This window comes from Pseudophryne corroboree, chromosome 10, assembly GCF_028390025.1.
Source record: "Pseudophryne corroboree isolate aPseCor3 chromosome 10, aPseCor3.hap2, whole genome shotgun sequence".
NCBI classification, from domain to species: Eukaryota; Metazoa; Chordata; class Amphibia; order Anura; family Myobatrachidae; genus Pseudophryne; species Pseudophryne corroboree.
Window position 1 is genome coordinate 337,139,659 of NC_086453.1, and position 21,900 is coordinate 337,161,558.

Consider the following 21,900-nt stretch of genomic DNA (forward strand, 5'->3'; position numbering starts at 1 on the left):
TATATATATATATATATATATATGTATATATAGATATATATATATATATATATATTAAAGATGCTGTCTTAAGAGATATATATATATATATATATATATATATATACATGCCCAAAGAGACATGAGTCTACTGGGTCCTAGAGTCAAAGCTATGTCGATTTCTGCTTGACGTGTCCTGTACAATATGCAATGGACAGATGATGCCGACTTAAGAGGCATATGGAAGGCTGAGGATTGTGTGGAGAAGGGTTCTCGGACCTGGTCTCCACAGCTATAGCTGGTAATTCTGATATTTTGCCTTATATTCCTGCACAGCCTAGGAAAGCACGACATTATCAAATGCAGCCTTTCGAACAAAGAAACAAGAGTCTGAGGTGCGTCCTTTCTTGCCAGAGGCAGGGGCAGAGGAAAGAAGCTGAACAACACAGCTAGTTCCCAGGAACAGAAGTCCTCCCCGGCCTCTACAAAATCCACCGCATGTCGCTGGGGCTCCACAGGCGGAGCTAGGCCCGGTGGGGGCACGCCTTCGTAAGTTCAGCCACAAGTGGGTTCACTCCCTGTTAGATCCCTGGGCAATAGATATTGTGTCTCAGGGATACAAGCTGGACTTTGAGGAGATGCCCCCTCACCGACGGCCCTGCCGGCTTCCCCCCACGAGAGGGAAACAGTGTTAACTGCAATTCACAAATTGTATCTTCAACAGGTGGTGGTCAAGGTTCCCCTCCTTCAACAAGGAGGGGGTTATTTTTCGACCATGTTGTAGTCCCGAAACCGGACGGTTCGGTCAGACCCATATTGAATTTAAAATCCCTGAACATAAACCTGAAAAAGTTCAAGTTCAAGATGAAATCGCTAAGAGCGGTCATTGCAAGCCTGAAAGGGGGAGATTTTATGGTGACTCTGGACATAAAGGATGCATACCTTCATGTCCCCATTTATCCACCTCATCAGGCGTACCTCAGAATTGCAGTCCAGGATTGTCATTACCAATTTCAGACGTTGCCGTTTGGTCTCTCCACGGCCCCGAGAATATTCACCAAGGTAATGGCGGAAATTATGGTGCTCCTGCAGAAGCAAGGTGTCCCTATTATTCCGTACTTGGACGATCTCCTCATAAAAAGCGAGATCAAGAGAGCAGTTGCTGAACAGCGTATCACTTTCTCTGGAAGTATAACGGCAACACGGCTGGATTCTATATATTCCAAAGTCGCAGTTGGTTCCTACAGCTCATCTGCCTCTCCTAGGCATGATCCTAGACACAGACCAGAAAAGGGTTTATCTCCCGATAGAGAGAGCTCAGGAGCTCATGACACTGGTCAGGAATCTATTAAAACCAAAACAGGTGTCAGTGCATCACTGCACTCGAGTCCTGGGAAGGATGGTGGCATCATACATACGAGGCTATTCCCTTTGGCAGGTTCCATGCGAGGACCTTCCAATGGGACTTACTGGACAAGTGGTCCGGATCACATCTTCAGATGCATCGGTTAATCACCCTATCCCCCAGGGCCAGGGTGTCTCTCCTGTGGTGGCTGCAGAGTGCTCACCTTCTCGAAGGTCGCAGATTCGGCATTCAGGACTGGGTCCTGGTGACCACGGATGCAAGCCTCCGAGGGTGGGGGGCAGTCACACAGGGAAGAAATTTCCAAGGGCTGTGGTCAAGTCAGTAGACTTGCCTTCACATCAACATCCTGGAACTAAGGGCCATATACAACGCCCTACGTCAAGCGGAGTCCCTGCTTCGCGACCAACCGGTTCTGATTCAGTAAGACAACATCACCGCAGTGGCTCATGTAAACCGCCAAGGCGGCACAAGGAGCAGGGTGGCGATGGTAGAAGCCACCAGAATTCTTCGCTGGGCGGAGAATCACGTAAGCGCACTGTCAGCAGTGTTCATTCCGGGAGTGGACAACTGGGAAGAAGACTTCCTCAGCAGGCACGACCTCCACCCGGGAGACTGGGGACTTCATCAAGAAGTCTTCACGCAGATTGCAAGTCGGTGGGAACTGCCACAGGTGGACATGATGGCATCCCGCCTCAACAAAAAGCTACATAGATATGGCGCCAGGTCAAGAGACCCTCAGGCGATAGCTGTGGACGCACTGGTGACACCGTGGGTGTTCCAGTCGGTCTATGTATTTCCTCCTCTTCCTCTCATACCCAAGGTGCTGAGAATCATAAGAAAAAGAGGAGTGAGAACAATACTCATTATACCGGATTAACCAAGAAGGACTTGGTATCCAGATCTGAAAGAAATGCTAACAGAGGACCCGTGGCCTCTGCCTCTAAGACAGGACTTGTTACAACAGGGGCCCTGTCTGTTCCAAGACTTACCGCGGCTGCGTTTGACGGCATGGCGGTTGAACGCCGGATCCTAGCAGAAAAAGGCATTCCGAATGAAGTTATTCCTACGCTGATAAAGGCTAGGAAGGATGTGACGGCTCAACATTATCACCGTATATGGCGAAAATATGTGGCTTGGTGTGAGGCCAGGAAGGCCCCTACGGAGGAATTCCAGCTGGGCCGTTTCCTTCACTTCCTACAGTCGGGAGTGACTTTGGGCCTTAAATTGGGTTCCATTAAGGTTCAGATTTCGGCCTTATCCATTTTCTTTCAAAAAGAACTGGCTTCTCTTCCTGAAGTCCAGACGTTTGTAAAGGGAGTGCTGCATATTCAGCCCCCTTTTGTGCCTCCAGTGGCACCTTGGGATCTTAACGTGGTGTTGAGTTTCCTGAAATCACACTGGTTTGAACCACTCAAAACGGTGGAATTGAAATATCTCACGTGGAAGGTGGTCATGCTATTAGCCTTGGCTTCGGCTAGGCGTGTGTCAGAATTGGCGGCTTTGTCACATAAAAGCCCTTATCTGGTTTTTCATGCGGATAGAGCAGAATTGCGGACCTGCCCACATTTTCTGCCGAAAGTGGTTTCATACTTTCATATAAACCAACCTATTGTGGTGCCTGTGGCTACTACTGAATTGGAGGATTCTGAGTCATTGGATGTGGTCAGGGCTTTGAAGGTTTATGTAGCCAGAACGGCTAAGGTCAGGAAAACAGAATCGTTGTTTATCCTGTATGCTTCCAACAAGCTGGGTGCTCCTGCTTCAAAGCAAACTATTGCTCGCTGGATCTGTAACACGATTCAGCAGGCACATTCTGCGGCTGGGTTGCCGCTGCCTAAATCAGTTAAGGCCCATTCCACAAGGAAGGTGGGCTCTTCCTGGGCGGCTGCCCGAGGGGTCTCGGCATTACAGCTTTGCCGAGCGGCTACTTGGTCAGGTTCAAACACCTTTGCAAAGTTCTACAAGTTTGATACCCTGGGTGAGGAGGACCTTGTGTTTGCTCATTCGGTGCTGCAGAGTCATCCGCACTCTCCCGCCCGTTTGGGAGCTTTGGTATAATCCCCATGGTCCTTACGGAGTCCCCAGCATCCACTAGGACGTTAGAGAAAATAAGATTTTACTTACCGGTAAATCTATTTCTCGTAGTCCGTAGTGGATGCTGGGCGCCCGTCCCAAGTGCGGACTTCTTCTGCAATGCTTGTATATAGTTATTGCTTAAATAAGGGTTATGTTATAGTTGCATCAGGGTTGAACTGATGCTCTGTTGTTGTTCATACTGTTAACTGGGTAAGTTTATCACAAGTTATACGGTGTGATTGGTGTGGCTGGTATGTATCTTGCCCTGGATTACCAAAATCCTTTCCTTGTACTGTCAGCTCTTCCGGGCACAGTTTCTCTAACTGAGGTCTGGAGGAGGGACATAGAGGGAGGAGCCAGAGCACACCAGAATCTAAATTCTTTCTTAAAGTGCCCATGTCTCCTGAAGAGCCCGTCTATTCCCCATGGTCCTTACGGAGTCCCCAGCATCCACTACGGACTACGAGAAATAGATTTACCGGTAAGTAAAATCTTATTTTATATATATATATATATATATATATATATATATATATATATATATATATACATATATACAGTTCTTGGTGGCAGCACTCCCACACAGTCCGATACTGCTCCGGTGCCCTCCTTGACTCCGCACTTAGCCACGGGTCCTTCACAGAAAAACGATGCAGGCGGCACTCGGAATTAACTGCACAGCACAAGCAGGTAAGTAATAACGTTTCGAAGTTTATTCACCTCTTCATCAGATTAATCTGATGAAGAGGTGAATAAACTTCGAAACGTTATTACTTACCTGCTTGTGCTGTGCAGTGAATTCAGAGTGCCGCCTGCATAGTTTTTATATATATATGTATATATATATATATATATATATATATATATATATATATAAACACACACACGGCAGGGTGTAAAGCAGTCCAAAATTGCCGGAGGTGCGGGTTGCTGACCGACCTCGGACATTTTTTTTAAAGGGACAATCACAAGGCACCTCCGGCGATCTTAGACTGAATTACGTGCCGCCGATAAAGTGCTTCTAAATAGAATACGTAGAGCTCATCTGGACATCAGGAACAGAACAGCAAAGTAGACCAATAGGAGTCCAGCCTCAATGCGTTTCGTTCAATGAAAACATTCAGGACTTCAAGGGGAGGGCACGGTACGTGTGCACTCGTGATTAACTCATAGCAGTTCACCGCTTGATGTCTCATATTACACAAGGCGGCTCTGATGTGTCCTTTTTTTTTCAGAGCCATTTCTTATGTGAACCCTAGGATCCTGACATTAAAGCGGCACCTAGAGTTTGGGGCGTGTGTTACACTCAAAGGGGGTCACCTCTGTGGTTTTGTTGTTTGTGTTGTATCTGATTATCTATGTAGAGTATATATGTAAATATGAAAACAGACTTTAATGCTGCATTATATGTACTGAGTCAGTGTATCACTGCGCCACTAATTCCACTGAAGTGAATGGCAACAGCGGTCATTCTATATAATAGACAACTTATGTGGCACTAACTAGACATGTGGGTTTGGAGTATTCATGCCACAAGCCATAGACGGCTGTACAGTACTTACAGTAACACAAAGATTCCCAGCCGCTCTTCTTCCAGGTCTCAGACGATGCTTGGCACTGGTGCCGTTACTGTGTCTTGAGGACAGATTTTTGAACAACGTTTGGTTTAGGGCCCCTTACACACAGTCATTTCTAGAACTAGTAACAGCAGGGAAATGTGTACGGGAACGTTTGTCCCCAACAGCCCCAGACACATTCGGATTCTGTCTCGTTTTCTAGAATGCTATTGAGAAATGAAAGCTAAAATCTGATTGGTTGCTATGGGCAACAACTCCACATTAAATCTTTAGAAGCTTTAGTAAATCTACCCTTTCATTGTGTTGCCATTTTTGTAAATGCTGTTATGCAACATGTATTAGCATAACAAAGCACCGGAGTAACTGGTAATAGGAAGGGACCATTGGAGTAACTGACAGCAGGAGGTTGGATCAGTGGAGTAACTGAAAGCAGGAGGTTGGGTCATTGGAGTAAATGACAATAGGAGGGGAGTCATTGGAGTAACTGGAAATAGGAAGGGATCATTGGAGTAACTGACAGCAGGAGGGGGGTCTTTGGAGTAACTGAGAGCAGGAGGTTGGGTAGTTGGAGTAACTGAGAGCAGGAGAGTTGTCATTGGAGTAACTGAGAGCAGGAGTGGAGTCATTGGAGTAACTGGTAATAGGAAGGGATCATTGGAGTAACTGACAGCAGGAAGAAGTAGAGAATTAGATTCTGGAGGACACATGGAGCCGGTGTAGGGATTGGCAGAGAGGAATATTAGTTGCTGCAGGATCGATGGGTGAGGGGGTGCTAGATAGCAGGGGTGAGGGGTATGGGTGAGGGCAGTGCTAGATAGCAGGGGTGAGGGGTATGGGTGAGGGCGGTGCTAGATATCAGGGGTGAGGGGTATGGGTGAGGGCGGTGCTAGATAGGAGGGGTGAGGGGTATGGGTGAGGGCAGTGCTAGATAGCAGGGGTGAGGGGTATGGGTGAGGGCAGTGCTAGATAGCAGGGGTGAGGGCAGTGCTAGATAGCAGGAGTGAGGGGTATGGGTGAGGGCAGTGCTAGATAGCAGGGGTGAGGGCAGTGCTAGATAGCAGGAGTGAGGGGTATGGGTGAGGGCAGTGCTAGATAGCAGGAGTGAGGGGTATGGGTGAGGGCAGTGCTAGATAGCAGGGGTGAGGGCAGTGCTAGATAGGAGTGAGGGGTATGGGTGAGGGCAGTGCTAGATAGCAGGGGTGAGGGCAGTGCTAGATAGGAGTGAGGGGTATGGGGAGGGCAGTGCTAGATAGCAGGGGTGAGGGCAGTGCTAGATAGCAGGAGTGAGGGGTATGGGTGAGGGCAGTGCTAGATAGCAGGGGTGAGGGGTATGGGTGAGGGGAGTGTTAGATAGCAGGGGTGAGGGCAGTGCTAGATAGCAGGGGTGAGGGGTATGGGTGAGGGCAGTGCTAGATAGCAGGGGTGAGGGGTATGGGTGAGGGCAGTGCTAGATAGCAGGAGTGAGGGGTATGGGTGAGGGCAGTGCTAGATAGCAGGGGTGAGGGGAGTGCTAGATAGCAGGGGTGAGGGGTATGGGTGAGGGCAGTGCTAGATAGCAGGAGTGAGGGTTATGGGTGAGGGCAGTGCTAGATAGCAGGGGTGAGGGGTATGGGTGAGGGCAGTGCTAGATAGCAGGGGTGAGGGGTATGGGTGAAGGCAGTGCTAGATAGCAGGGGTGAGGGGTATGGGTGAGGGCAGTGCTAGATAGCAGGGGTGAGGGGTATGGGTGAGGGCAGTGCTAGATAGCAGGGGTGAGGGGTATGGGTGAGGGCAGGTGTGAGGGTTACATTGTGAATGAGGGGGAGGAATTGATGAGAGAGTGGCTTTGTTCTGGTTACATCTTTGATAAGAAAAGGGCATATTTCGGCAATATTTCTAAGCTGGAGGTAACCGGTTATGGGAGTGGGACTGGATGTGAGGAATAAAGCACGGTTCCCTTGTGGAACTCTAGAGTGGGCGTGGAATGTCTGCATGTGCCAGGAATAGAAAACCTAAAGGAACAGTTCAATAAAACCAGAAAAGCACTGTGACACAAAGGCAATGGAGTGAAGGATGTGTGCCATAGAGGGGAAAGCGGCAAAGAGGTCCAAGGAGGATGAGTATGGAGAGTACAGTCTCAGTGGATTGCTGGGAGAAAACAGATCTTTCATTCCAAAGTGCACAGTGAAAGAGGAGGGAGAGGATGGAGGTATGTGGATAAGGATGGAGGCATTGGAAGTACAGAAGGGAGGTAAAGTTTTGGCCTGGAAAGAAGAGCAGGAACAGATGGTGGGGATTGCATGGGTCCCAGGGCAAGAAGGATGAGATGTCACCAGAGGACATGAGAAGGAGCAGGGTGAGGAAGAGGACAAGCTAGGATGATTTATGGGTGTGAGACTTGTTTCTTGTGTAGGCCGGTGAGTGTGGTGGGTGTAAGAGACATGACCGCTCATGGGGACAAATTAGCAAGCAAGGATGTAGGAAAGGGGATATTAATAGTGGGGGCAGAAATTGGATGCTACAGAGAGAAGAGTTTGGATAGAAGGGTGATAAAAGTGAGTAGGAGAGAGAAGAAAGAGTAAAAAAAAAACTAGGTAGGAGCACGACAGTGATTTATGACGCGAAGGTGAAAGTGAATTAGTTATATTAAGTACTGAGTAAGTGGGAGAGGAAACCATTGCTCCATGCTGTGCAGGAAAATGGAAGAGGTTGAGGCTACTGCACAGTTGAAGTCCAATCTTCTACAGTAGCCTCATTTACACTATGAGTCATGGGCCTTATTGTGTCTTATGGGTCCAGCTGTTATTACGTTATAGGTTTGTCATGTTTCTGCACCTCTTGTACTTGTTTCTGAAGAGCGTGTATTGTAATGGGATCATTATTACTCGTTACATGTCTGTTTTTATGGATTCCCTAAAGGATCAAACGGGCTCAGTTTGGGCCTCATGACTGGATCTCCATGCCTGTCACCATTGGATCTTCCTTCCTCCTCGTAGACTCTCTGGACCCAGAGACCGAATACCAGTTCAGTGTTCTCGCACAGAATAAATTGGGGACCAGCTCTTTCAGTGAGGTGGTCACGGTGCGGACCTTAGGTGAGGCAGAACCCCATATCATTCTTTTTGTTCATCTTATGTCTCTGGGGGTGTATTTACTAAGCCTTTGACGGAGATTAAGTGGATGGAAATAAAGTACCAGCCAATCAGCTCCTAACTGCCATGTTAGAGGATGTGTGAAAAATGACATCTAGGAGCTGATTGGCTGGTTCTTTATTTCCGCCCACTTTACCTCCATCCAAGGCTTAGGTCCATCATCAGTGAAATATGTGGCATAAATAGGGGAACACTAGTGGCTTTTCTTTTCCATCTGAGTAACTTATATTTCAGTATAAGCGTTCATATTGCATGACAGAACCGTGATCTGAGTATGACGAATGCATGACAGAGTTGTATGTTTTATTCTCTTTAAAGCTTTCCCTCTCACAACCCCTGAGCCTCTCTTGGTTTTGACCTCACCCCGCTGCCTAATAGCCAATCGGACTCAGCAAGGTGTGCTCCTTTCCTGGCTCCCGCCATCCAATCACAGCTTTCCATTAGATCGGTACATCATGGAGTTCCGTTTAGCAGAGAGGTGGGAGATTCTGGATGACTCCATAGCAGGAGGCGAAACAGAGATCTTAGCAAAGGAACTTTCTCAGGTACTGTATGTGAAGCATAATGCACAGTGATAGAATGATCTTCCCTTTCTGCCTGGTAGGAGGAAATGTTCTCCTATTCTCTCACCCTTTCACAAGAGCTTGTGTGGGGCCCCCGGTAAGGATGCCCACTGTGAATGGGGCATACAGTATGCTAAATATATTGTGTTTCATTCTAGGACACCTGGTATGAATTTCGGGTTCTAGCTGTCATGCAGGATCTCATTAGTGAGCCCAGTAATATTGCCGGAGTGTCCAGCACAGGTAAAGTATTTAGTGTGCCGAAATTGCAGCCTTTGCGGGTCTTATATAAAAGCCTGCGAGATGCAGGCCTGGGTGCAGTTCTGTTGAGCCTTCGCCCATTTTTAAAGCAGGAACAAATTAAAAGGCAAAACCAGGTTGGTTTGTAAACTGTAACCTGAAGAAAAAATGTTTCCTGCGCTATGGGTAATCTGCTTGTTGGAAGCAGATAACAAATTGGGTACATAAAACAAGCGCTATTATTGTGTGTGGCACCTGTGGAACAAAGATTGGTTATCCAGAAGCAACCTGACTTTCCCTACCTTACTCCGGGCCACGGGATTCCTCAGCCTGAAGGAGCCTGGCTGTCCGTGGCGTGATGTTAGATCAGCGTCTCTCTACGTCACCCGCTCTCACCTCCCAGCTTCACGTCTCTCCCGCTGGACGCAGCGGCAGAGAGACGCTGATCTAACATCACACCACGGACAGCCAGGCTCCTTCAGGCTGAGGAATCCCGTGGCCCGGAGTAAGGTAGGGAAAGTCAAGTTGCTTCTGGATCCGACTGGTCACCACAAAAGAGCTCCAAAAGGAGCTGTAAACATCCTTTACTAACCAATATTTGTTCCACAGGCGCCACACACAACAATAGCGCTTGTTTTATGTACCCAATTTGTAAACTGTAACCTGTTTTTTTTTTTTTTTTCTTCTTCTTAAATGCTATATTGTTTTTCTTGCAGATGTCTTCCCCTCTCCAGAACTTAGCGATGAAGGTTTCGCTAGGCCGGTGCTTGCTGGGATTGTTGCCACCATCTGCTTCCTGGCGGCTGCAGTTTTGTTCAGCACCTTGGCAGCGTGCGTGGTAAACAGGCAGCGAAAACGTAAATTGAAAAGGAAAAAGGGTGAGTGGTTTATATTTCTCTCCCCTGCCCAAGAATATTCATGCCTCATACCTGCCACTGTACACAGTTTTAATGAGACGCTTTCCTGGGACTGCTCATTGCTCACACCCTTCCTACTACTACACAGAGGGATGCGGGGTATAGGGAGCAGGACTGCACATTGCAATGGTAGCATGTTACTTGAAAGCTTCATGCTATTATTTATATAGCTGTAGGGACATGTAAGAATATCCTGTAGCACAGCAGCCCCCTCTAGTGGTGAAACTGTAATAGGACAGACAAAACGCTGGATGAGTGTTTGTTTCCTGTTTAGTGATGCTCTGCGACTGGCCAATCATTATAAAAATATTGTAACATTTACTACTAGTCATGTAAAATAGGGATTTACAAGTATAAAAAGACTTATCCGCATATACTTAATAATTATGTACTGTATTGCTAGTAAGAAAAAGTCAGGCAGGTTCATATTGTAAGTCAACCATGCGTTACACAGGAACAAGCACCTTTGGCACCAAGTCCTGAGCCAGCCAATGTCAGATGATAGGATGGGGCATGAGATTACTGGAGTAGGGTAAGATTTTTTTGTGACCTCATGAAACCTGTGCATTATAACTTCCAGAACTCCTGGAAAACATGGCTACTCATGTAATGTTGGGTGCTGTAGCATACCCTCTAACTGTTCATGCTTTTGGCAGGGCAGTCCCATTTTTAGAGGACAGTAACGCCAACCCAACAGTCACAGATCAATCACTTCATCCAACCTCTGGTTGGAGAGCAGCTTAGCTGCTTGATGGAGACAACGCAGGCTATTGACACCCTGGAAGGATCACTGTATACTGAGGATAATATTGCTCTACACAGTCATTGTACTATCCACAGTATCGGACTTCTACCCAGAGGTCTACAGGAGGGGTGGGTTAGGGGTAGGATAAAAATGCGCTGCCTGGATCACTACTGACGGGATTTCATACCCAACCCGTCCAGTGGTCATCTGTCTATCGTCACCAGCTCATATCTAGGTATTGTCCCCAGGTCCTCTATATATTTCCAATGGATTCTTTGCATTTTGTCCACATTTCCGCTCTATGAATTGCCAATTAGTATATTGTCTTGGTGTAAAAAACATTGGTTTCCGGTTTCCCTTGCTTCTAGGTCCTGTATGCTGTCCACATGTTGTCTCTATAGAATGTACATACATTCTCTTTTATTTCTTATAGTTATCTTTTGTGCTTCTCTGTTTGCTCTACTTTTGTCCTCTGTTCTTTGCCTGTTGTCCATGGGTCCTCTGTCGTCCGTGGGTCCTCTGTCTGTTGTCCGTGGGTCCTCTGTCTGTTGTCCGTGGGTCCTCTGTCTGTTGTCCGTGGGTCCTCTGTCTGTTGTCCGTGGGTCCTCTGTCTGTTGTCCGTGGGTCCTCTGTCTGTTGTCCGTGGGTCCTCTGTCTGTTGTCCGTGGGTCCTCTGTTGTCCGTGGGTCCTCTGCCTGTTGTCCGTGGGTCCTCTGCCTAAGCCCTTTATTGCCCAAAGGTTCTCTCTCCCTCTCTCTCTCTCTCTCTCTCTCTCTCTCTGTATGCTGTCCACATTTTCTCCCTGCCTGCTATGTACATGCTCTCCCTGTCTGCTGTCCAAAGGTCATAACTATCTATTGTCTAATACGAGTGTATACTCCCCTCTTGGACATGTCCACGTCCTCTCTGTGTGCTGCCAGTAGATTATCTTTTGGTCTCAGATCATCTGTCTGTTATCCGTAGATCATCTCACATCTTTTGCATAGGTCCTCAATGTCCGTTATCCCCAGGACCTCAGTGTCTAATGTCCGTAGACCTTCTTTATTAGTGGAAAAAAATACTAAATCACCTATAGAATTACCCAAATACCATCAAGTGAATAAGTAAGAAGTGCAGTGTGTATATGTGAACTTTTATCTATGCTAAATTAATCTTGTGAAATGAAAATGCAAAAGTGTTGACAGAACCGCTAACGCGTTTCGCCCTAACACAGGACGTCTTCAAGATCTTCTTCAGTATTACTTGTGTTACTTAGTTTATTAGGTGTTATATTTCAATAAATAAAATGTTCTAATATTCACATAAATAATATTTAAAATAGGGAAAATTGCTTGATATTTAAAGTATTATTAAAATTTCTAGGGGCCTCACTAACAAAAGAAAAAGGAGAGAGAACAGTTTTATAATTCATGCATCAGATGTGCTTAAAAGGATACAAACAACTGGTTTAAATGTATCCATCCTAATCCATTGTCTGTTTTCCATGGGACCTCTATTATTTGTCTGTCTGTATCAATTATACATGGGTTCTTTCTGTCTGATGACCATAAGTCCTCGTCTTCTCTGTCTGTGTATTGACTCCCAGCCCTCTGTGTCTTTTGTACAGGTTTCTTCAGTTTGACCTTATCATGAATCATTGAGTTTCCTGTTCTCCTTTCTTCACAGATCCACCACTGTCTATTACTCATTGTCGGAAAAGTATGGAGTCTCCGTAAGTACATCGATATGTGCATACACAACAAATTCATAGCACACTTCATCACACAACCTACAATACAGCTGTGTGCCTGTCTAACGCATTTGCTGTATTATTTTAATGTCAGCTTTGTGGAGTTTAGTTTTGGCCTAAAATCAACATATTTCTGCACCAAAATGTGGCTATATCTATATCTGTGCATAGCTGTTAGTACATCATTGGTACGCTGGCTGTATTGTACCAAGTCACAGCTGTCTAGTCGCAGCAATTATTTGTTTACATGAGCAGCAATGGAGAGTCCCATTGGATTTTTAAAGGGAAGAGAAGAATGGGTTTTCCTCACTGGACAGAGGAATAGGAGAAATGTTTTTATTTAAAAAGGGGATAAACAACAGATGCTGTGGTCTTAGTATTTTCTCTGGCATCCACAAGGGATACTGGGGTTTACGTAATACGATGGGGTATAGAAGGGGTCCAAAGGAGCCGGTGCACTTTAAAATTCTTCCACTGGGTGTGCTGGCTCCTTCCCTCTGTGCCCCCTCTCACAGGCAGTTTAGAAAGAAGTGCCCTCAGGAGAGGATGCACATTCTTGGAGCTCCAGAGGACTTTTCTTCAGTTTTATTTTAAACTTTATTATTTTAGGCATACTGTCTGGGCAACAGTATACCTGCACCGTGGGATTTAGGGGGAAAGGGGGGCGGTTGCCGGCCTCTGTAAGGCGTCAGAGCCGCTTCCCCGCTGCAGGACCACCGTCCTGAGAGGTTGTTGTTGTTGTTGGGTGTCTGTGGGGCACTGCGCTTTGGCGGTCACAACCGCAGTACGCCGCACACCACCAACACTGCCTGAAGGTGAGAAGAGCGGTGAGTAAAAATCGGGGGGCCCCGATTCTTGGTGCGGCGCAACGCGGTGGTGGCGTACGGGACGCTCCACGGGGGGACCCGCTATAGCCCCCCTGTGTACAACTGACAGCGGTAGTGCAAACTAGCAAGTAGTGTGAGGTTTGTACAATATTTGGACACATTGCCAGTGTAAAGATTATCTGTAGCTCTGGTGCCATTATAGGGGGCGGAGCTTGCTCAGAGCGGGACCAGCTGCATTTTGGCGCCTTCCTCTGCATACTCCTACAGCAGCAAGGACACACAGCTCCTCCAGGGCTCCGAGAGACACTGAAAACTGGTATAGGGGTGTACTAACAGGGGGAGAGCCGCTATTGCACACAATATAGTGTCCTGAAAAGGACAGATAATCCGGTCTTACTGAGATATAACTATATACAGCTTGCAGTTCTTGTCTGCAGGCGGGGAGGTACTGTCCTTCTCTCAGTCTGGGTCTCCATTTCACACGCAGTAAGGGCAGGCTTGTTGTGTGTGTGTGTGTGTGTGTGTGTGTGTGTGTGTGTGTGTGTGTGTGTGTGTGTGTGTTGTTTCACTGTCACTGTGGTTAAACACACATTATGCAAAGTTTGTCATACTAGATTCTCCCCTTCTACCACTGGTTCTCTATCGTGTGACCAATGTAGTCAGTCTTCTCAAATCAGTGTGGAGACTGGGGAGGAGGGTCAGGAGCCTTCTTGGCTCGGTGCCAAAAAGACTATGATGGCTGACATGTCATCCCAGCTTGATGCTAATAAACAAACAACACTACAGCAGACCTAACAGCTACGGCTGATGACAGACATCCTTCCCTCCATAATTCAGGGCCACTTATGCGTGGGCTGCCTGCTCTTCTAGCAGAATCTGAGGAGGATTTTCTGGAAGAGGGGGAGGAATTGGAACCTGATATAGAAGATTGCACTTCTGCAGAGGGTATTGAACCCCTAATTCTTGCTATCAGGTATGTTCTGAAAGTTCCTTTGGAAGAAGCTGCTTCAACGCAGTTGTTACTTCTTGCACAGAAAAAAATCAGCATCACCTTCCCTGATTCTCCAGAATTAGATGAGGTTTTTAAACAAGCCTGGAAAAATCTTGATAAAAGATATCAGATTACTAGGAAGTTTTTACGCTCTTTCCCATTTACTCAGGAGGGTAGGAAACATTGGGAAGAACCCCCAGCCGTAGATGTCTCAGTCTCCCGCCGCTCTAAGAAGGCGGTGTTACCGGCCCCTGGGTCTTTTCAGCTCAAGGACCCTGGGGATAGAAAAGTAGAAAGTACATTAAAGTCTATTTACACTGCGGCTGGCTTATCACAAAGACCTGTGATAGCGGGTTGCTGGATGTCTCATGCCATTCACACCTGGGCAACTCAAATTCAAGAGGGCCTTGCGGGGGATATGCACCTGGTCACTACGGTGACCCTCATTAAGCACATTCAGGACACTGCACGAGTACTATGTGTGACTCTCTCAAGGAAATAGGCACTATTAATGCTAGAACTACTACCATGGCAGTGTCGGCACACAGGGCTTTGTGGTTGCGTCAGTGGATTGCCAACGCAGATTCCAAGAGTAGTGTGGAGTCTCTCCCTTTTTCAGGGGAATGACTTTTTGGGGTTGAGTTGGATACATGAATTTCTAAGGTCACTGCAGGGAAATCCTTGTTTCTCCCCTCTGGGGCCCCACTGGCTAGGCGTGCCTACCTGGGGCCGTCTACTCATTCCTTTCAGACCTCTAGATTCAGGTCAAGAGCCAGAGGTGCCTCCAATGCGGCACGAGGCACCAGAGGTAAGACTAGAAAACCAGCTGCTACCGCTGTTTTACAGGAACCAAGCACCAGCGCAGCTTTCACAAAAGCCTCAGCATGACGGTGCCTCCCCACCCCGAGGGGATCTCGAAGTGAGAGCTACTCTGCGTCACTTCATCCACGTCTGGGCAGATTCCTGCCAGGATACCTGGGTAAAGGACCTCATTTCCCAGGGCTACAAGCTGGAGTTCGTCAGCGCTCCTCCCCAAGGATTTTTCAAATCAGGCTTGCCAGTTTTGGTAGATACAAGAGTTACGCTACAACAGGCTATCCTAAAATTGGTCCAGTCCCAGGTCATTATTCCAGTACCACTGTTGCAACAAAGAAAAGGTTACTACTCCAACCTGTTTGTGGTACTGAAACCGGACGTTTCGGTAAGACCCATTCTGAATCTCAAATCCTTGAACCCTTACCTCAAGGTTTTCAAGTTCAAGATGGGATCCCTGCGAGCGGTGATTGCGGGCCTGGAAAAACGGGAGTTCATGGACTCTCTGGATATAAAGGACGCTTATCTCCATATCCCCATTTGGCCTCCTCACCAAGCTTACCTGAGGTTTGCCCTCTTGAACGATCACTACCAGTTTCAGGCGTTACCGTTCGGCCTGTCCACAGCTCTGAGGGTCTTCACAAAGTAGATGGCGGAGATGATGTTCCAGCTCGGAGTCCAGGGAGTCAATGTTGTCCCTTATCTGGTCGATCTCTTGATAAATGGAATATCCAAGGACCTTTTATTGCTCCAAATAGACCGCACTATCCAACTTCTCTCATGCCATGGGTGGATCCTCAATTTCCAGAAGTCCCAACTGGAACCGACTCGGCGACTCCTGTTCCTGGGAATGTTACTGGATACGGTGGGCCAAAAAGTGTTCCAGAAGACAAAGCGAGAACACTTCAGGAGATGGTCCGAATGATCCTCTGGCCTACACGAATATCCATCCATCTTTGCATAAAATTGTCGGGAAAAATGGTAGCCTCATATGAGGCGTTTCAGTTTGGACTGTTCCACGCCACAACGTTTCAATTGGATCTCCTGAGAAAGTGGTCCTGATCACATCTTCAGATGCACCGGATAATATGTCTGTCACCTCAGACCAGGCTTTCCGTCCTGTGGTGGCTACAGTCCTCCAAACTACTGGAGGGTCGAAGTTTCGGGATCCAGGATTGGATCCTCCTCACGACTGATGCGAGTCTGAGGGGATGGGGAGCTGTCACCCAAGGGGCTCAGTTCAAGGGCAGAAGGGCCACCCACGAAGCCCTACTTCCCATCAACATTCTGGAACTTCAGGCGACCTACAATGCTCTGCTTCAGGCCTCTCCTCTTCTCAGGGATCGGGCGATCCAAGTTCAGTCGGACAACACCACGCCAGTGGCTTACATAAATCGACACGGAGGGACAAAAAGCAGAGCCTGCATGCAAGAGGTGTCAAAGATATTCCCCTCGGCAGAAAGACTTGCAAGAGCAATGTCTGCCATCTTCATTCTGGGGGTGCACAACTGGGAGGCGGACTTCCTGAGTCGTCACGATCTCCACCCAGGAGAGTGGGGTCTCCACCAACAGGTGTTTCAACAGATCATCGACTTGTGGGGTTGCCGACAAATAGACTTGATGGCTTCTCGACTCAGCACGAAGCTTCCCTGGTATTGCTCAAGAACCAGGGACCCTCAAGCGAGGGCAATAGACGCGCTGAAGTCTCCTTGGCCTTATCTATCGGTTTACCTGTTTCTTCCGATTCCGCTGCTCCCAAGGGTGCTCAAACGAATCAGGGAGTCCAGGCAATTCTGATTGCCCCAGATTGGCCTCGGAGGGCGTGGTACGCAGATCTTCTGGACATGTCCGTGACAGATCATTGGCCCCTGCAACCGTGAAAATATCTTCTAAAACAAGGACCGTTCGTCTACCCAGACTTACGGCGTCTTCGTTTGACGGCTTGGAAGTTGAGCGGAACATCCTAGCCCAAAAAGGCCTTTCCAAGAAGGTTATTGCAACCATGATTCAGGCAAGAAATCCAGTAACGTCGAAGCACTATCATCATATCTGGAGGAGATATGTCTCCTGGTGCGAGGAATGCACATATCCGCCTGCGGAGTTTCACTTAGGACGTCTCTTATGCTTCCTGCAGGCTGGCAAATGCTTGCCACTTTAAAAAAAACTTCAGAGTTCAGCTGGCAATCCGCACCTCCAGCCAACTCGGATGGCATTACTTCCGGCCCTTTACCTTGAATTAGCAGACGAGCATTTAGCTCTCCAATGTGTGCAAAAATACTACAGGGTATGTGTCTTTTGTTTATTTATTTGATTTTGCTTTTTTCCAAGTCAGGATACTGTAAGTACACAACATTCCTATAAAATACCTTATGGAGTGATCCCAATTGCACCAGACCACACTTTAGTGAAATGTATTGCCAAAAGTACAGGCGCTAAAATCTGTCATTAATCAATATTGGCCTTTAAGATGTATTAAAATCCTCTTTCCTTTTTAGGTTGTCATCTGGAAAGGTCAGCCCAGAGAGTGTTCGTACTCTTCGTGCTCCATCAGAATCTTCAGAGGATCAGGGTCCACCATCCAAGCGGCCGCTGAGTCCTGGGCGTGAGAAAGAGCTGTCATTGTATAAGAAAACCAAACGTGCCATGACCAGCAAGAAATATAGTGTCAGCCAGGCTGAAGCAGAGGTGACTACACCAATTGAGTTAATCAGCAGGGGTCCAGATGGTCGTTTTGTGACAGGTGGTCCAGACCAGGAGCCAGCTCTTCGCAGTCGTAGGATTCAAGGCTTTCCATTTGCAGAGGAGACTGATATGTACCCAGAGTTTAGACAATCTGATGAGGAGAATGATGAGCCATCTGGTTTAAAGTCCCAGCTTACCCCGCTATCATCCAGTCAAGACTCCCCGCTTCAGCCTCCGGCCTACAGTCCCCGTTTCCAACATCAACCATCTGATGGAAGACAGCAGCCATCTGGTCAGTCCAGACCTGGCGGATACCACCAGGGTCACTTGTATGGCTATCTTAGCAGCAGTCCTCGGGATTCAGATCCACCTCCACCCTTTTATATGCCAGAAGTCAGCCCGCTTAGTTCAGTCATGTCCTCCCCACCGTTGCTTCCTGAGGGATCTTTCCCACCCATCCCTGAAGAGAATGGGGAGAACAGTTCTACCAGTACCCTGCCTCTGACACATACACCAACTGGGGGACGCTCTCCAGAGCAGTGGGGAGTTCCAGATTTTCCTTTTGGAGGTTTGGAGGCTCCCCCATCTCCCTCCATGTTTGTCCAGCACCGGTATGAACCTGGAGAGATGCGGCGTCCTCTGCCTCCACCTCCTCCAGCCCCTTTTCCTCGGGGACGTCCTCCACCCAGCTCCTTGCAGGTTCCATCATATGCTGCCATCTTGCCTCTAGAACCACATCCAGGCTGGGGAGGAAGGCTCCCTAGTAGGTGTCCACTTCCTCCTCACCCAACTTCTTGGCAGGATGCAGCTATGCAACTGGCTGCTCAGAGCCAGCTCCGGCACACTAGTCAAGGCATGGGAATCCCGGTTCTTCCGTACCCAGACATCTCTGACCCAGGACCCTTTGGGATGGATGCCCGTTGGTTTGAAAGCCGGACACGTCCACAGATGAGCCCCAGACAGCATCGTAGACTGGAGCCAAGCTTACATCAGGTGGTGCTACAACCCTCCCGCCTCTCCCCACTGACCCAAAGTCCCCTAAGCTCCAGACATGGCTCCCCTGAGCTAAGTGTCAGAGCCAGGCCTCGTCCTGGTCTGCTGCCGCCACCTCCAGACTGCTCTGGCATTGCTCTGCAGCCTCCTGGCTTTTTACACAAATCACCCCCTTCTTCTGGATCCCCAGCAAAGAGCAGCCATGACAGTCCTAGTTACCGTCCCACCCCACCTGATACCTCCCCCCATGCAGACGGACGTAGGAGAGAAGAGCGGATACACGCAGAGACGGCGGTGCTGTGCACTGCAGGGTGAGTGTAAATCTGAAAATAGAGGCACTGACCTGCTGCTAAGTCGGGGAGTTCCTGATAGTCACATGTCCCAGCGCAATGCTTAGAATTAAATTGTTGCAAGCTCTCCAACCACTGTATAGCAGCAAAGTTTATGCATGTTATCCAAGTCACAGCCTTGCTGAGGTTGTTTACCCAACTGGGACCGTCCAAAAGACGCCATAGCTGGCCCTGGTTGCGGCAAAAATGGGTATGGGGTCATTTAAACCAATAAATTCTATTACCATACCCATTTACATGCTTTTACTGCCAAAATCACTAGCAACAATGGGGGTCATTCCGAGTTCATCGTAGCTGTGCTAAATTTAGCACAGCTACGATCTTCTTCCCTAACATGCGGGTGGACGCCCAGCACAGGGCTAGCCCGCCCCGCATGTCAGTCCGGCCCCCCCTCTCAGAAGTGCAAAGGCATCGCACAGCGGCGATGCCTTTGCACTGCAAGAGTAGCTCCCGGCCAACGCAGCTTTAGCGTTCTGGCTGGGAGCTAATCATCACTCCCCGGCCCGCAGCGGCTGCGTGTGACGTCACGCAGCCGCTGCGGCCCGCCCTCCGTTCTGTCCGGCCATGCCTGCGTTGGCCGGACCAAACCCACGAAACGGCGGCCAAACACCGCCGTTCCGCCCAGCGATCGCCTCTGCCTGTCAATCAGGCAGAGGCGATCGTATCCCTGCTACGGCCTTCGGCCGTCTGGCATGCGCCTGCGCACTACGGTGCATGCGCAGTAGGGTCCCGTTCGCTCTGCTGCGTTTAAAACGCAGCGAGCGAACGGGTCAGAATGACCCCCAATATGATGAGTAATTGTCCTTATGGGTTCTGGTCCTGGCCATCAAAGCCAAATGGGTGTCCAGATGCTCAGACAAACCTAGAACTAAGGGGACATGATGTTCTGTGATAAACTGGAAGAAATGTGTCCACGTATATTCTGGTATCCGTTCACATGGTCGACCATGTTATGGTCGACAGTCATTAGGTCGACCACTATTGGTCGAAATTGACATGGTCGACATGGACACATGGTCGACACATGAAAATGGTCGACACATGAAAGGTCGACATATGAAAAGGTCGACATGAGTTTCTTAATTTTTTTTTTTTCTTTTGGGGAACTTTTCCATACTTTACGATCCACATGGACTACGATTGGAACGGTAAAGTGTGCTGAGCGAAACGGTAGCGGGGCAAAGGCACCATGCCCGAAGCATGGCGAGCGAAGCGAGCCATGCGAGGGGACGCGGTGCACTAATTGGGGTTCCCAGTCACTTTACGCAAAAAACGACACCAAAAAAAGTTAAAAAACTCATGTCGACCTTTTCATATGTCGACCTTTCATGTGTCGACCATTTTCATGTGTCGACCATGTGTCCATGTCGACCATGTCAATGTCGACCAATAGTGGTCGACCTAATGACTGTCTACCATAACATGGTCGACCATTCATACCGGAACCGTATATTTTTTACTGTTCTCGTTTTCATTATTACAAATAAGACAGTCGCTAAATAGACAGAACCATAGGTGTTTAGCCAACTTGTATAGACAGAATAAAACTGATATCCAGGAATAGTACTTGCGATAAAAATTCCAAATGTCTTCGATGTTCTTAATGCTTTGACACTTTATTTTTCTACATTGCTAAAAACATTGCCAACTACTGAGTGTTCTGCTGCAGGGGAACGGACACTAAGCTTGGAGCAGTCCATCTTATACTAGTTAGGGTCTGCAAATAATGTGTTTCTGTAAGAATAAAAATAGGTCAAAATATAACATTATAGCAATTGATGAATACAAAGCACAAAGGCGGACAAAAGCACACAATGAAATCTTAATATATTGGGTTTTCTATCCTGAGGAGTACATTACTCAGTAGGTTCTGGGTAATTGTAGAGAGATTGCTAGAAAAAAAAGATAGAATAAAGTAGATGTACAGTGCCAAACATACAGGCATGGGTCTTCCAGAAACTGACTCAACTCATCCATGTTTTCAGCCCAGCGATGGATACATGAGAGGTTATGAGGCTGCGTAACCAATAATTAACTTTTTGAGTGCCAAAATACACACAAGGCTTATGTAAACTTCCACGCTTCACACAGACCAGCTGTAGCTGGTAGACCCATAGTTGAGTGCCTACAGACCCAAGAGGGAAGCTCACTGGCTGCACAGAGCTTTCCGTCCGTAGGCTGTTTGCTGTAGTAAGCTCTTGGGCCACATGGCTCTGGGCAAAGTGCAATAATAAAAAACGTTTTATGACAACGTTGACATACTTTGTAATGTGTGGCGATCATTTCCTGACGGGCTGCAGATATGATCATGGTGGACAACTGTAATTACGCCACATATATTGGATCCACCTGCTGTGAAGTACACATTCTGTCACCTTTTAATAAAGTTTCTTTTTGTTTGTTTTTTTTGTTTTTTCTTTCTTTTTTGTGCTTCCGAAATGGTTCTCAGCATACTTTACAGGAGGTCGTAATTTCCCACCCGTCCTCCGAGATGAACTTATTTATAGATAACGCCTTCCGTGGAAAACAGCGGCAGCCTTTTGTGCACACGTCTTGTGTATGCCCCGGTGCACAACCGTGCGGTTATTGTGTGTACTGTGAAAACAGATGTAATATATGAAAAATATGCTTCGGCCTTCATGATAGTTGCGCTCTGTTAGTGCATAGCCTATTTACTTCACGTTTTGTAGACATACCGGGCAGCTGTGCCTCTAATTAGCTAAATTGTCTCTGAGATGAGAAATCTGGTAACGACTCGGCAGAGGTTTGTGCACTGCCTGCAGTTTGTGCTGAGGTTCTTTTACAGGCAGCGTGTAATACATGCAGGCGGAGATAATACACCAATAAATCATGTTCTAATAATAAATCTGGTGATGTTTATTTGTGTGAGATTGTGCGGCTCATCTACACGGCACAGAACC

The 21,900-nt window shown here is 47.7% G+C and overlaps 1 protein-coding gene across 3 annotated transcripts in view; it reads left to right on the top strand.

The window, feature by feature from the left end:
- The window catches only part of IGSF9B (immunoglobulin superfamily member 9B), a 158,536-nt gene that overhangs the window by 123,031 nt on the left and 13,605 nt on the right, over positions 1-21,900 (top strand). For 2 of the 3 annotated variants that reach the window (XM_063943611.1, XM_063943612.1), the window contains exons 13-18: positions 7,897-8,072; positions 8,448-8,674; positions 8,851-8,935; positions 9,649-9,810; positions 12,260-12,305; positions 17,450-18,940. In XM_063943611.1, coding sequence (XP_063799681.1) covers positions 7,897-8,072; positions 8,448-8,674; positions 8,851-8,935; positions 9,649-9,810; positions 12,260-12,305; positions 17,450-18,940 — 2,187 coding nt within the window. Of the gene's footprint in view, positions 1-7,896; positions 8,073-8,447; positions 8,675-8,850; positions 8,936-9,648; positions 9,811-12,259; positions 12,306-17,449; positions 18,941-21,428; positions 21,826-21,900 lie in introns of those variants that run through there. The other variant, XM_063943613.1, reaches the window with a different exon arrangement.